General features: G+C 35.2%; 2 protein-coding genes across 2 annotated transcripts; one reads left to right on the top strand and one right to left on the bottom strand.

The window, feature by feature from the left end:
- The first annotated feature begins 203 nt into the window (after positions 1-203).
- LOC101892668 (protein rotatin homolog) lies at positions 204-7789 on the top strand. The gene is made up of 2 exons (XM_011293597.3): positions 204-5038; positions 6340-7789. The coding sequence occupies exons 1-2, from the start codon at positions 319-321 to the stop codon at positions 7557-7559; spliced, it is 5940 nt and encodes a 1979-aa protein (XP_011291899.1). The 5' UTR covers positions 204-318; the 3' UTR covers positions 7560-7789.
- Positions 7790-11208: 3419 nt separating this feature from the next.
- Positions 11209-14438, bottom strand: LOC101892490 (peroxidase-like). The gene is made up of 8 exons (XM_005182027.3): positions 14293-14438; positions 13712-14229; positions 12320-13025; positions 12092-12257; positions 11859-12032; positions 11605-11803; positions 11380-11485; positions 11209-11319 (listed from the first exon to the last, which is right to left on the bottom strand). Exons 1-8 carry the CDS (start codon positions 14358-14360, stop codon positions 11247-11249), a joined length of 2010 nt encoding a protein of 669 aa, XP_005182084.1. The 5' UTR covers positions 14361-14438; the 3' UTR covers positions 11209-11246.
- Positions 14439-15039: the final 601 nt, after the last annotated feature.

The following is a 15039-nucleotide window of genomic DNA, read 5'->3' as shown; positions in this document are numbered from 1 at the left end:
CATATAACTCTGGCACTTGTACTACGTACAAAAAAAAATTTGTATGTTGTTGTTGTTACGATTGTTGTACATCAACACTTGCTGTTACCTGTATTATACTACCATGCCTTAAATCAAAGACTAAATGTACTAAGGGTACTAGATGAACGATAGGAACAAACTGAACGAAAAAGATAGATACAGTCCCGATGGTTCAATTAAAGGAATATTTCCTTTGAACTGTTCGTTTTGTACGAAGTTTTGTTTGAATTTACCTTTTTTGAAAACATAAACAATAAACGAAGAATTATACAAAGTGCTTTTAAAGGACTATCGAAAATGTCCATGATACAAATCAGTCGAAGTACATTGCAAAAACTTACTCATGAGTCTTTGGAAATCCGATTGCGGGCTCTGGATCAAATATCTGGCAAACTGGAACGCGCGCTCGAGCTCAATGAGAAAGTGGATGTCAAGTTCGTGGAACTATGTAAACAACTAATACGATGGTTTGGATTCACACCCATTAGGAGCCAGTTAAAAGTTTTAAAATTGCTAAAATCGTTGCTGCAGTCCGAAAGTTTAGGGGACAAAATTATCCAGAAAATGGGAGCAGATCGTTTAAGAAAGGAGTGTCGAAAAATAAAAATTTTGTTGGAAAAACAAAACGAAGATTTGCAAGTTGTACAAGAAATTATTGATTTCCTTAAAACCTGTGAAAACAATAGACTAGAAAATAAAGAAGGCGAAGAAATGGAAGATTTAATGAGGGCTACCAAAAGACTAAGCTTACAATATGAGAATATAAAAAGCCGAGAGGAAGAAGAGGTTTATAGTCTCGATGATTATGAAGTTCCGTGGAGTAGTCCAACTATAAGTGACTACAATGCACTAAAACTAATGGCTGATATTTTGAAAAATCCGTCCTCTACAAATTTGGAACTAAAACATGCACTGCAGCATTTACAGTTGACTATGAAAGATTACCCTGCTGAATATATGTTGCAGACCCCACACATATTTCGTCATTTACTGCAAGTATTCACTAAACAACAAGGTACCGGCTTCTCTCCCGAAGTGGCCGCAACAACTTTATATGAATTTCTCCATGTACTTGAATTACGTTTGAAATTCAGGAAGAAAACATTGAATTTTCCTTACGCGACAAGTAATATCGATGATAGTGCTATGATAAAGCCATCTCAATTACGGGTTGATAAAGCTTTAACTCAGATTTTTGTATCGTGCATAGCTTATTGGGAAGAGAATAGTAATGACTCAATTATGATGTGGGAAATTATATACAAAATATTGAGTTTACATATTCTCATAAAGCAACAGATTGCCGAAGAACCTTTACGAATGCTTGCAGGAATATTAGAAAAACTTTGCTTGCAGTATACTGTAACAGAGCAATGTACCCGACCTCGTTTGCAACAGATGCAAATTCTATTTCTTTTGCAGGATGTGGCATATATTAATAATCAAATTAACCCCCTTAAATCAGTTGAGTTATACGAGCCAATTTTAAGAGATTATTCCATAAAATGCTTATATCCTGAACGTTACATGCGATTACGTGAAATATTATTGAAAAACAAAAAATCATTGAATGATAAATACCAGCTTTTGGATAAATATGAGACATCCTTACGACAAGCCGTCAATTTGATAATCGCCGATTCAGCTTTGAACTTATCTGCAGAGCATATAATTAAAACCGGATATAGCATTATGTTAATGTTGGATAAAGTACAATCTAAAAAATTGTTGGACATAATATTTAGGAACATACTTGATGCTATACCCAAATATTTAAACAACGAAGAATTAAAATCGAAAGCGGTGCAGCTTCTTATTAAACTTCTTAATATGTCTTTCCTGCCTTTAAAAATCTATCTTTATGAGAAACTGACAAACGCCTTCAAGCGCCACATTGGTTGTTTAATGAACGGCGAAAGGTACATTAAGGAATGCGAAAACGGCTGCTTATTAGCTGCAGGTATTATTGGCATACCCATGAATACAAATTTATTGTTACATTTACTATACAATGGCTTTGAAAGTGCTGAAGAAAAAATACAAAGTTGTTGTTTTAAAATAATAGAACTGTTGCTGCAGTCCCAATCATTATTTGGTTCTAAATGGAGCACATTCCTTCCCACTTTGCTTCCCATTCAACCTCTACTCGGCTGTTGTACTTTTTCCAAAAAGATACTCGAGTTGTTGCTAAAACTATATGATCCCGACTCTAGACGTTTGCCTTATGTTAGCGTCTTACAAGGAAATATTGTTTTTCTTTTTCACAACAGTAACGAAAGACGTTCGGAGGCCTTAACTAGACTCTTGTACAGTCTAAATTCGTTGAGCGGTTGCGATAAGTATATGCCCAATCTTATGCATATAAGCGATACATTGCCCAATGACATTTGTATGCTAACCACACCCAGGGAATACCGCCACGTATTCAACGACATTTCACCCTTGCGCCCAGATGCTATCTCAACTTTGAACAACTTGTTTATGTTATTGGACTCGCCAGATGTTGAGCCCTTAATTCGCAAAACCACGTTAATGCAAATCAATGTTTTATGTTCCAATTGGCATGTTACGGGCGAGCTTTGTAATGCTGGGGCCTCCTTTTTAATATTGCAAGCTTTGGAGAATGCCTTGCAGAATGAATCTTGTACAGATTACCCCGATACTGCTATACCATGTATAAGTATACTCAACAAAATTTTGTTCTACGATTCCTCCGTGCGATGTGAAATAGCTGAAACCCCAAATATTTATGTACTACTTTTACGAGCCTTGTTTTTGTTTCATCATGATATTCAGGCAAGACAAGATGCCACGATGTGTCTTTTTCAATTGTTGTTCTGTCACCAATTAGTGGCGACAGAAAGAGGCGTAGAGGGACCATTAATTTTGGGTAATATTCACATGCCCATTGATATAACTTTACGTTCCGCACTCGCCACCGTTGAAGACAATGAAGCGGATTTACAAACAATTGCAACAACATTTCCCAATGCACAGGAAGAAAATCAGTATTGGCGTTTTGTTGTAGCTGATATTTCCTGTCAAGGTTTGACTAATGTTCATTCGAAATCTGTGGCCAAACAGGCGGATTTAGACATAAATGAACAATTGAAACTTAGCAATGAAGATGTTAAATTAATACGAGCTACTCAGCCCGGTGTATCACTACAGAGATTGATTAGGGCAGCTAGCAATGCAACAGATCACAGATCTTTAATTCAGGTCTGTTCCATGTTAAGTCAGCAATTACTTCTTCCCAGACATTCCCACACTTTTGACGTTGGCGTAGAATCAAGTCAAACATTGGGTAGCATGCTAAACAAATATCTACAATTACAGCCAAGTAATGAAAGTGATCTGGAACTTTATCATTATTTGGTAGATTTACTACTAATTTGTCTAAAAGTTCCCGTAACACAAATTGCTGCAGAATTCATAAAAGTTTTACATAAAGATGTAAGACAGGCATTTGTAACGATACTTACCCAGCAACAGGAAATGGAGTTTGGAATTTTTTGTAAAATTTCCACGGTCTTGGAATTTCTCATCCGGCATCATGTGGAGGTTTTTGAAAACACCCTGTCTGCAGCCGAGAGCAGTACCATTTTTAGTAATCTCTTTGATTTGCTTATGGAACGCACACTGAAACTATTTGAGGAGCGTGATTTACAACGAGTTAGATGTTTATTATCTCTGTTGTTGGCTCTTAGCTCATGTCATCTGGATATGCCTGACAAATTACTATTCTACTACTGTAGACGTTTTATGCAACTATCCCTAGCTCTCAAATCGTTTACCCAAACAGGCTCACAATGGCATAGAGATTGTTTGAAATCCATATTAAACCTTTCCATGCAAATGACAGACTCAAAATGCAACTTTCGTTTGGCGCCAGGAGTGGTAAAATATATTGGTGGTATGTGTGCTCATATTGATGCACAGGTACGAATATTAGCTTGGAGCATATTATACCTCGTATCAGAAACAACTGCAATTCCACAAGAGCCAAATAAAGAATCAAAATCTACAGACTGTTCGGGATCAGAGATGTTACTGAATGAACTATCATATTTACCAGGCGGATTTATGGCTTGTTGCTTAAGTACCTTATTGGATGTGAAAGAAATAACACACGTCAGACAATTGGCGGGCCAATTGTTTGGAAATCTTATACGCAAACGAAGCAACATTGAAGAATTAGAGCAAATACTCGAGCAGTACCGTTTTATGAATTTAATTGGAGGAGATGCTCTTAACAAGGAGATTTGTGTATTAAGTATGGAAGTTCCTGATGGACTTGAACCTTCAAATACCAAACAGATTACAACTTGTGGTCTTGTTGCATGCTACACACGGATTTGCATTGAAATGTCTTTGCATTCGGCAGCGTTTTTGAATGAAATTTGTACTCGCTCGTTTATGTTTAAATTGTATGAAATATTGAAGCTACCCTTACCATCAACATTAGAAAGCTCCAACGATTATGTAACCATGATTGCGTTGATTTGCCGCCTCTACTCCATGTGTCATGCTGATAATTATATTTTCCTTCAGCGCACAATATGCCGAGATCCAGTTTGGCTTGATAGCCTATGCAAAATAATATTCACCATAGTTCCCTGCACTACGAAACCATTCAAACTTGTCGATATGTTACAATTGTTAATGGTATTACTTGAGGATGCCAGCGCCCTGGAGCATCTGACCACAAAAATGTTGGAGTACAGTTCCAATATTGTACAACTTTTCAAGCATGTCCTATCCACAAGTCGCATGAGCAGTATATTGCAACGCTGTATATTGTCGCTATTAAGTATTTTATGCATTAAGGCCCAGCCAGAAATAGGAGGAGATCTCTCTTGCAACGTTTTATTGTTACTGAATGGCTCAAACATCGAAGAAGACCAAAAACATGATAAAGTTATCGACCTTGAATATGAAAACAAAGAAAATCGAATATCCAATAATTACAACGTAAAAACTAAAATCAAAAATATTGAAAATGAAACTCAAAAAGGTAAACTGAATTTTTTTAAACATTTAATGCTCTTTATTATACCCTACAACACTATGTGCTGAGGGTATTATAAGTTTGATTGGACCAAAAATTATGTAACACCTCGAAATATTGGTTTCCCACATAGGAAAGTATATATGAATCTTCCTACCTCGCCGAGCTAAGTCGATCTAGATATGTATGTCCGTCCGTCCATGTTAATTTGTGATCACACTACAGGTCGCAATAATTTTTAGCATGGAGGTGGGGTTTAGGTTTGAAATGGACCAAAAACAGAAACATTTCGTGATTTTGCAGTTGCCCTTCAGGTCGCAATTATAGACCAATCGACGTGGAATCTAGGATGGGGCTAGAGTTTAGGGCTGGTCAAAAGCCTACCATTTTGTTTGGTCATCGGACGATATTTAGCAGATAAAATAGAATAGTATAAATAGTGTTTTTATATATATTTTTGTCATATATATAATTGACTTACAATATTGAATTTTAAGCTTGGTAACATTTTTTCACATTAAACACTATGTTTCTGGATTATTATATTCAAGTCGAAATTATCATCCGATTCTCAAGAAATTTAGCATGTGGATAGAATTAGGGTCAGAATTGAAGCCAATTGTATTTCAAGATATATATTTAGGGAATCAAATGGACCAAAAATTAAAACTTTCCTGATCTTGAAGAGGCTCTACAGGTCACAATTATAAACCAAAGACAACATATGTGCAGGACAGTATAGCATTATTTCAAATAATCGACTAAAATTTGTTCGGACCTAAGGAGGATTTCCAATATATTATGGTGTTGTAGGGTATCACATGGTCGGCACCGCACGACCATATCTTGCTTACTCGTTTTTGTTTATTTATGTATTAATGGCCGCATGTGACTAATAAGCTAAAATCAATATACACTTAGTTACAATTTAACATAACACTTAATTTTTATCTGGATTCGACTTTGTTGAATTACCCCAACATTCCAGTCATATTTGCGGTTTATCCCGAAAATAAAAAAAATGTTATGTAAACAAGCCTACTGTTGCATACTTAAAAAGGTCTACTTGGCACAATAAGACTCTAGTAAATAGTTATATTTGTCATAGTTCCTTTGAAGTTACACTACCTTATTGATTGTACCATGGTATCTACTACTTTGAAGCCTCGGAATTTGTGCTACAATATATCCCATTCTAAATTATCCTAATTATAAGTGCTCTTTAGAAATTTTAACTTTAGATGACCTAATTATTGTTTCTTAAAAGTAAATACAGTACTAACTTACTTTCATTTTCTTCTTTTCAGTCAAACGCCCAACAACAACCATTTCGGAACATTTGTGTATATATTTGATACGCCTATTTACCCATTTGTATCCTTTAAAAGTATGCAAGTTTATTTCTGCGCCAACTGAAGAACAGCAACAAGTCGTGGAATCTTTATCGCTATTGTTAAAAGTGTCTCCTAATGCACAAGAAACGGCACAACATCTCAAATTGAATGAACAAGTAATAAACATTTTTAAAACCTTTTTCGAAGAGTACTCCACAACACCTTGTACGACGTTTGTAAAACGCCACGGAGAACATAAGAAAATGGCTGTAATCAAAAATCTTCACCTGTTGTTAAACTTTCTGCTAAACTGGCATTCTTCACCTACCATGGTTATAAGCGATGATATCCTAGCATTGGAATATAGTAAAATTATTATACAGATTTGGCCGTGGATGGTACATTCAACTGAACTAAAATTAACCCTTTTGAAAGTTGCGGCATTTTTTTGTGAACGCTCTTTGGTGATGTGTAAAAAATTTTCATCTATAAATAATACATCTTTTGCACATTCCGTTTTACAATTGACCACAAAACTGGTTTTGGCCGACACTATGAAAATTAAAGCATCTAATACCGACAATTTTCCCGTCATTTCATCTGGTCTAAGGATATTAATGAATTGCAGCAGTTCTGCTGAAGGTAGAAATGTCTTAATTAAAGCTCGTGTTACGGATATATTTGATAGTTTGTATCCATTCAATAACAAAGCTGCACGTCTTAAACCGGATATTGTAAATTCTTGGCTTTCTTTTTGGGAAATATTATCCCGCTATGAAGAAGGGGCTCAAACTCGTCATTTAAATGCTTTGTGTTCTGTTATAAATCGTTCCAAGGGAGAATCTCGTCTAATTTCTTTGAGGATTTTAAGAAACATGGGCTTTTTGAATAGCAATCGTATCACCCTTTTGACTTCTTCAGATTTTATATACACTGCCAATGAAATAATTTTCCAGTCTGTGTCTCCAAAATCATCCGTGGAGGAACAGTTGGCAATATGTGTTGCCCTTTGGAAACTTATAAGTGGAGGTGTAAAATTTGTGGCTATGATTCGAGGTACAAAGTTATCAAAACAACTACGACTCTTGAGGGATTCTCTCAAATGTCTTCTGCTGGAGAACAATGAAAAAATTGAATACGGAAAAGAATTGTTAAAAGTATTGGATATAATTTTTAAAATGTTTGAAACCTAAAACAAGAAGAGCGTTTTGAATTGAATAATTTTTTAAAACACACATAATTTATTATTGTTACAGATTTTTATAAAAATGTTTTAATAAAGAACTAAATTTTAATATTTGTTTCTAAACTTCGATATACTCACCTTTTCGAGAGTACACAATTTTCAAGTTAACCAAATTGAACGTTGACATAACTTATCTTGTGTATGTTGAAAAGTGGAATAAAATCAAATTTGAAGATATGGACCTTGTGTATTAGGGTAATACGCCTGTACAAACTAATTTATCATGGTGGGGAAATTGAAGTATTTTGCATACAACGGCGTTTTTTACAGAGTCATGTAAAACACAAATGTTCTCATTTGTTCGTATCACAATAAGTGCGTCTGCGTATTTGATATATTTTTATAATCTTTACGAAATTTTACCGGATGTTTTCCAAAAGTTAACCAGGCTTAGAGTACAGAATGTGGAAAATAACATAACCTTTATTTATGGCATACAATTAGTTATCTTGTTTTATCTATGTAATAGCAAAGACATAATAAGCTAGGTAAAAGGATGCGCAGTTGTATAAACAACCACTCCACACGGAGACCTATTGGTCCACTGTGTTCATCCTAATTGAAGAAGAAAGGAAAATAGAATAGAGAGAAGATAAGGAAATGAATAGCGGTTGGTGTAGAAGTGAGAATCTGAATAAAGAGCAGAGAAGTAAGTAGACTTGCATCCACAGTGTATCAGCGTGTCGTCTTTTGGCTAACCACTTTAGTCTTCTGGCTGACAGAAGAATGACTGCTGGCTCGATGTCGGAGAGGGAGAAAAAGTCTGGCAGAATTTGCTTACCCAGTAGCCTCTGTCTCACTCCTATAACAGTTGGGCAGTATCAGAGTGAGTGCTCCACTGTCTTTTTGGAGACATTACATCCCCTTTCAGTTAGCCAGTTCTGTTGAAATTTCCCAAGATAATGCTTATGCAGTACTTTGAAGAAGTTACATAAGGGTGGCTTCACTTAGCTCTCAATCTCTAGATCTACTGACTCAGATCCGCGTCTGGCCAATTCATCGGCCGATTCATTGCCAGATATGTTGCAGTGCTTAGGGACCCAACAGAGTTTGACAAACGATTTAACTTTTTCCAGAGCATTCCTGCACTCCAGAACTGCCATAGATTTGAATGTAAATGAATTTAGAGACTTCAGGGCCGTTCCACTTTCCATCTTTGGTCCATCAGTATAGACAGCAACACCGTTAAAAGGTGGAGTGTCGTGGGTCCAGATGTCTCTGTTATGTATATGGAAATCAAGTAGTTCAAAGCTGTGCCTAGGTTATATAGAATCGCTAGCTATAGCCTGATTTCCTATGCTTTCCACATACTTGAGAATGACGGATTGTCCAAGGAGTGCCACCAAACAAGCCCCCAATAGGTTAGAATTGGTAGGACAACTGACTCATATATACATTTGATTATGTGAGGCTTGAGTCCCCAGCTTTTTCCTATGGAGTTTTTGCAGGGATAAAGTGCAATTAAGCCCTTGTTCGCTCGCTCCTCGATGTTCCTCTTGCAGCTTAGTTTCTGGTTAAGGATGGTACCGAGATATTTTGCTACTGTATAGATTCGACAAAATTCATTTAGTCTGCTAATGTTTCGATCTGGCAATAGATGGGCGACGACATGTTATTAGAAAAATTATAGAAATATATTATTCCGAAATCGCGAAAACACTGTGGAAACTTGCCAGTAATAGCGAAAAGTCATTTTGTTTTTGCAAAATAGTCAGGCTTAATCCCATTATTGTTTGTTTATTAGTGGAGAAAGATGGTCACCAATCCTCATCAGTTCCCTTGTTTTTTTGTCTGGGATTTTCTCAACATGAGTTATAAAAATAACTCCTATGACAAAAAAACTTTTTTTACCCAAATGACGAGATCGTAAGCTCAACGGAAGAGGAACCAAATAATTAATGTAAACTAAAATTCTTTTCGAAAATCTTCTAAATCTTACAACGCACTTATAAACATGTTTATCTCTCCCCACTTGTTATGCTTTCGTTTTACATGAACGAAATAGCATAAACGTGTAACGTAGTTTTATCTGTTGCAAAATAGTCAGGCTTAATCCTATTATTGTTGTTTTTATAAAAAGCGAAAAAGGGAGAAAGCGAAATCCCTATAAGACACTGGAAGTCTGTTAAATTACCACACGTATGAAAAGTTAGTCATTCCATTTGTAACTCCTCGAAATAATCATTTTTGACTCTGTAAAATATTTGTATTCTTAATTAGCGTAACAATTCTATTAGGTCTGTCCGTCTGTTTCAAGGATAATTACAATTTTGCTCATAATCATAACTTTTTAGCCAGTTTTATCGGATAAAAAATAAGGTATACAATCCGCGCTTTGGTAAAGTTTACTCGATTTTAGATATTTTAAATACCTAGTTCTATTGGTTATAGTAGAACTAGTCTGTCAAGTCAAGTCTGTTCGAAACTATTGCAAATCAGTCTACGTATGGTGTAGCCATCATATAACGGTCCCGGAACGTTCTCAACCGGATAGGTTATAAAGTGGTGTTCGGTATACGTTTTGGTGGAGTTAGTGCTATTCCAAAGGGTCCATTTTAGTCTCCGATTTTAGGAATTTTATATTGATTAATTTATGTAACAAAAATTGCCTGACTTTGGACCATAAGGGCTAAAGATAAGGACTGTTAGATAAAATTACTATAGTGGCTAAAATATTTATTCTTTTCAATATTGGAATTTTTCTCATATTCTGATCAAATTAAAAAAATAATAAATGTGTTTATATATGATATTGACTGCAGAAATAAAGTGATAGGAATACAAATTTGGGGGTACTGATAAAATATGTTTCAATATATTTTACATAATAGCACAAAGTGTTCGATAAGGTTTGTTGTGGGATATAGCCCTCATATTACGCAACTCGATAATCATTACTTTTTGCGAACTTTAAGGAAATTTAGGTTGTAAGCATTCTCGGATGTAGAAATTTGAAGAAATATTTTCGGACTGAGGTTATATTCTTTATTCAATCATTATTATTGGTCTTTATCAAATCATTGTCTTTCATAATTCCGGAATACTTTAGGAAAATTGAATTGAATTTCTTCCACATGAAGTAGTGGTTCTATTGATTTTTGAACTAATTCCTTTATTTGCTTTTTCACCGAATCCCATTCTATATAAATAAGCATCAATAACTCAAAGAAATATGTATTGTAAAAGTTTAAAACGTTTAAAAGACTTCTTTAATACATTTTTAAGTGTTATGTCCTAAAAACACATTAAAGTACTAAAACAATGTAATTTTCTCGAAAGGCAGTTAGACTGCCCTTCGAAAAATTACATTTAGTGAAAGATGTAGTCCAGAATCATAATTCTACTGCTTCTTTATTATTAAATATTTTGTTGGAAACTGTTAAGTAAATTATATGGAAGCGGCATTAGTGCATGTGTTCCGAAATTCATATACGTTAGTCGTCACAGAAGTTGGGTAATGAATAGTGGTTGTAAAAGTTTTAATTTAAATTACGTTATCGTAGCCCTTTGAACTTATTTCGTAATGAAAACAAGAGAACTGTTTTACTATTGATTATTTTATAAATCTAAATATATTAAATATTTATTAAAAGTAGAAAAGGATTTTACAATTATATAAAATAAAGTTTTTTTACTAATAAGCACCATGTTCTTGCCAAAGTCTTAGATTCAATTGAGTTATTGATTTACAAGTCACCAATTCATTTCTGAAAAGATACATAAATATGACAAATGAAATATTCGTGTATGTTTAAGTATATATTTACTCTTCATTTGGATGCAGGAAAACATTGGATTGGACATGTCTTAGACCAGCGCTGTTAGCACAGATCAGACTGGCTAAGCTAACTTTTCGTATTTCCGCCAATTGCTCTAAAAATGGAAATGCATATGTTAGGTTTATACATAAATATTAATTTAATTTGAGTTATAAAGAATGTTGCATCAACTTTTAATTAGCCTAAAAATGAAAAGAACAAATTACTACATACCTCTTGTAAAACCTGAATGTGGTTCGAAGTGTTCAAAGAAGAAACGATCAGATTTTCGTAAATTAACAAACTGTCTGCCCAAAATACACTGGAATGTGGGACCAAAAATGCCTTCTGCAGAATGTCTTTCCAAAGCACCCCCAACATTTAAGTCCACATCATTGGGTGATGCATAGAATTTTTGTAACAAAGCAATTTTCTACAAAAAAACACAATTATTAATTTTTAACTTTAAACACTGCCTCTTTACATACTTCTGGAGCAATTTCATGTTCAAAGTCAGACCAACAGTTTGCTCTTGGTAGACCACAGGCTTCACGATAATCGTTGTAGCTGGCTAGTCCAAAGTCTCGGCCACGTTGTATATCGATAGATTTCAAATCTGAGCCATATTCTTCGAGAAGTCTTCGGCCAAAATAGTGTTTTAACTTAAAAGAAAAAATAAACTGTTGTACAAAATATATATGTCGTTTTTTAGGGAACATACTTCCTTATCAATATTAGGATCTGCACGTTTTTCCCATTGTAGTTGCAGACCTCTTAATATGTCATCGAAGTTATTGCCTGTTTGCACAAGAGAAAGGGTCTCCTGGTGCTTGAAATAGTCGCTCAAACGAAGGGTTTTGTTATGCCGGAAGTCAGGTGCAACCAATCTAAAAATATTAAGACATGTTGTGTAGCTCATTAATTTGCATCACTTCGATTTTTTACTTACGAAAACCATCCCGGTACCGTTGTGTGGGCATAACGGAACGCAGCTGCAGCACTCTCAGCATATGCTGCTGGTGTCCATGATTGATCATAGTCGTTAACATAATCATATGGCCTCACATCATGGACTAAATCGTGTGTATACGCAAAGTCAGAACCCAAAACTAAAGGCAGCCAATCGTAGTAGACGATCTTTTGATACTGGGCAATGTTTATTTTCCTGGCCAATTGGAAAAGGCTTTCATCCGAGTAATGTGGATTTAATTTCTCTAATATGGTGGCCAATCGGTTATGTTCTCGTACCAGAAGCGTGTGTAAAACTGTTATAGTTGGCGATAGCTGATTTCGTATATCAGGAATGCGAAAACAAGCTTCAACATATTTTTGGCATTCTTCATTTGCATTTGTCGTCGTGGTCAAATATTGTTGATGATTATGCCAAACCGTTCGCAACAGGCCACCTTGATAATGACGCACTTTGATACTCTGTTCCAGGGAATTGCCATACACTGAAGAAAGATCTAAAAAGGCTGTTTGCTTGGACAATTTTTCGGCATAACCCAAATTATTCAGTGAACATGGAACATCTTTGTCGCTAAGAGTACGTGCGAAATGCAAACATGTCCTGCCCGTACCCAGTGTAATGGGACCATAAACATGTAACGGTATGGTGTAGCAAAATTTGCTATGAGAATTTTCACAGCAGTCATCTGGAATAGGGAGTTAATTCTTATAATAATTTATAACTTAATCTTAACCGATTTTCACCAAATTTTACAACTAGATTCTTGTCTTAGTTCAGCAAGCCAAAATGAATCCCTTTTGGGCTAATAGTACACATTTGAAGAACAATATACTTGAAATCAAAAGAAGACATATATATGGGAGCTATATCCAAATCAGAATCGATTTTATCAAAAATTGTAAAGAATATTTCTCTGCTGTGTCTGATATCTTGTACCGAATATCATTGTTATGGAGTGAACATAACGGATGTGAAAGACTTAAACATGACATTTGAAGAAACTATTGCCAACAGCGTTCGCACTTGGGAAAAACAAATGATCTGTGCAAATTTTCAACACAATCGAATAATAAAAGCGCTCTGTATTTTGTTTACAGCAATACATGAACAAACGGATGGACGGACATGCAGAAATCGAATCAAAAGGATCTGTTAGCATATCTCGCTTTCTTTTGCATCTTACAAGAAATTGTACAAATACATAACACCCTGTACTACATTGTGGTGTCGGTCATAAAAATAGGTGGTTATTACTGGAAGTCGTCTGTTAACTTAAAGTAAAAATTTTTCGGATAAACGGGCAGGCCCAGTGAATAGTCCGTATAATACGTTGTCAATTTGTAATATCTTATAAAAGTCTCTTGCACTTACCCACATTAGATTCCAACTGTTCGCTAATATCGTGACCAACAAATTGTCCCCACTGCATTGTCCACATAGTGCGCGATTTATCCGCAACTGTGTCATCACCGAACAAGGCTAAGGATAATAATCTTGGATTTGGTAAAGCTTCGCCAGATTGCGATCTACTTGGTGAGTATTTGCCATCGCCATATTTTGGTTTTAAATAACGTCCATATCTGGAGTTGGCCATTCCGTAACCAGGATAAGCCAAGTTATTGCAAGATCCATCAAAGGTACGATAATATAAGTTGCTCGAATCGTTGGCACATTGTTGAGGTGGGACAGCGCATTCGAATTTCACCTCATTATCAAGTGAGTGGTGTAATAAACTATTGTCGTCATATGTACCAAAAGTATTGCCACAGTCGGCACCACCATGTTGCAAATGTCCCAAATCAACTGCCTCCGGAAACTCAGGATATGCATGCGCTCCGGAACTAATAGCATTTGAGGCCGCAAATGCCAATTGTCTCTTTGCAAATGGGCTGTGAAGTATAATAGGCGAGCTATTTACTTTACTTTCGAAATAATTAAATTAAACTACTTACCATTCTAATTGACAGCTTAATGTACAAGCCACCAGCAACAAAGCACAGCGTAATAACCAGTTGTACATCGTTTCCGCCGTTGTAGCTTATTGGTTTAGGCAAATGGTAGTACAACCCATTGTCTTTCTTTCTTTTATAGAGAAATGCTATTATCATCGTTCTACTTTTTTGGTGTAACTATTAGTGAAGAGATATTCACAGTTTACTAACATCACGTTCTTTTAATTATGCGGAAAATGGTGATATGTTCCAAGTATTACCGGCAAATGCAGAAGAAATGTATAGTAAGCGCCCTCTTGTTACCTATTGTATATCGGAAGCTAAATCAAGTATTACCAGATTATAATTTGTTAGGCTGGGCCGAATGATATACATCTTCAGCAGTAATCTTACATAAATATATGTATATGAAATTAATAACTCAAAAATTATTACATAAGTTATTATCGTTTTAACCATTTTAAAATTTTTAGGGTCATGTGAAAATTTCGAAAATTTCAGTAAATAAACTTACTTAAAAACCCAGCATTGTTATTATTTAGAATTTTACCACGCCTTGACTTTAAATGAAAACTCTAATTATATATTTGATATAAATTAATGCAGATATAAATGGATTCAATTTAAAGAAAGTTCTTTGTCAAATTCCGAAAGTTCCTTTTCAAATTCCACTGAATAAAACAGGTTTCCACCTCTGATTTATGTGTATGCAATGGATTTATATATAAAGAGGATTAAGCCTGACCA

This window comes from Musca domestica, unplaced genomic scaffold (assembly GCF_030504385.1).
Source record: "Musca domestica strain aabys unplaced genomic scaffold, Musca_domestica.polishedcontigs.V.1.1 4, whole genome shotgun sequence".
Classification (NCBI taxonomy): Eukaryota; Metazoa; Arthropoda; class Insecta; order Diptera; family Muscidae; genus Musca; species Musca domestica.
Note: the sequence above shows the minus strand (reverse complement) of the source record. Positions and strands in the feature narration are given on the sequence as shown.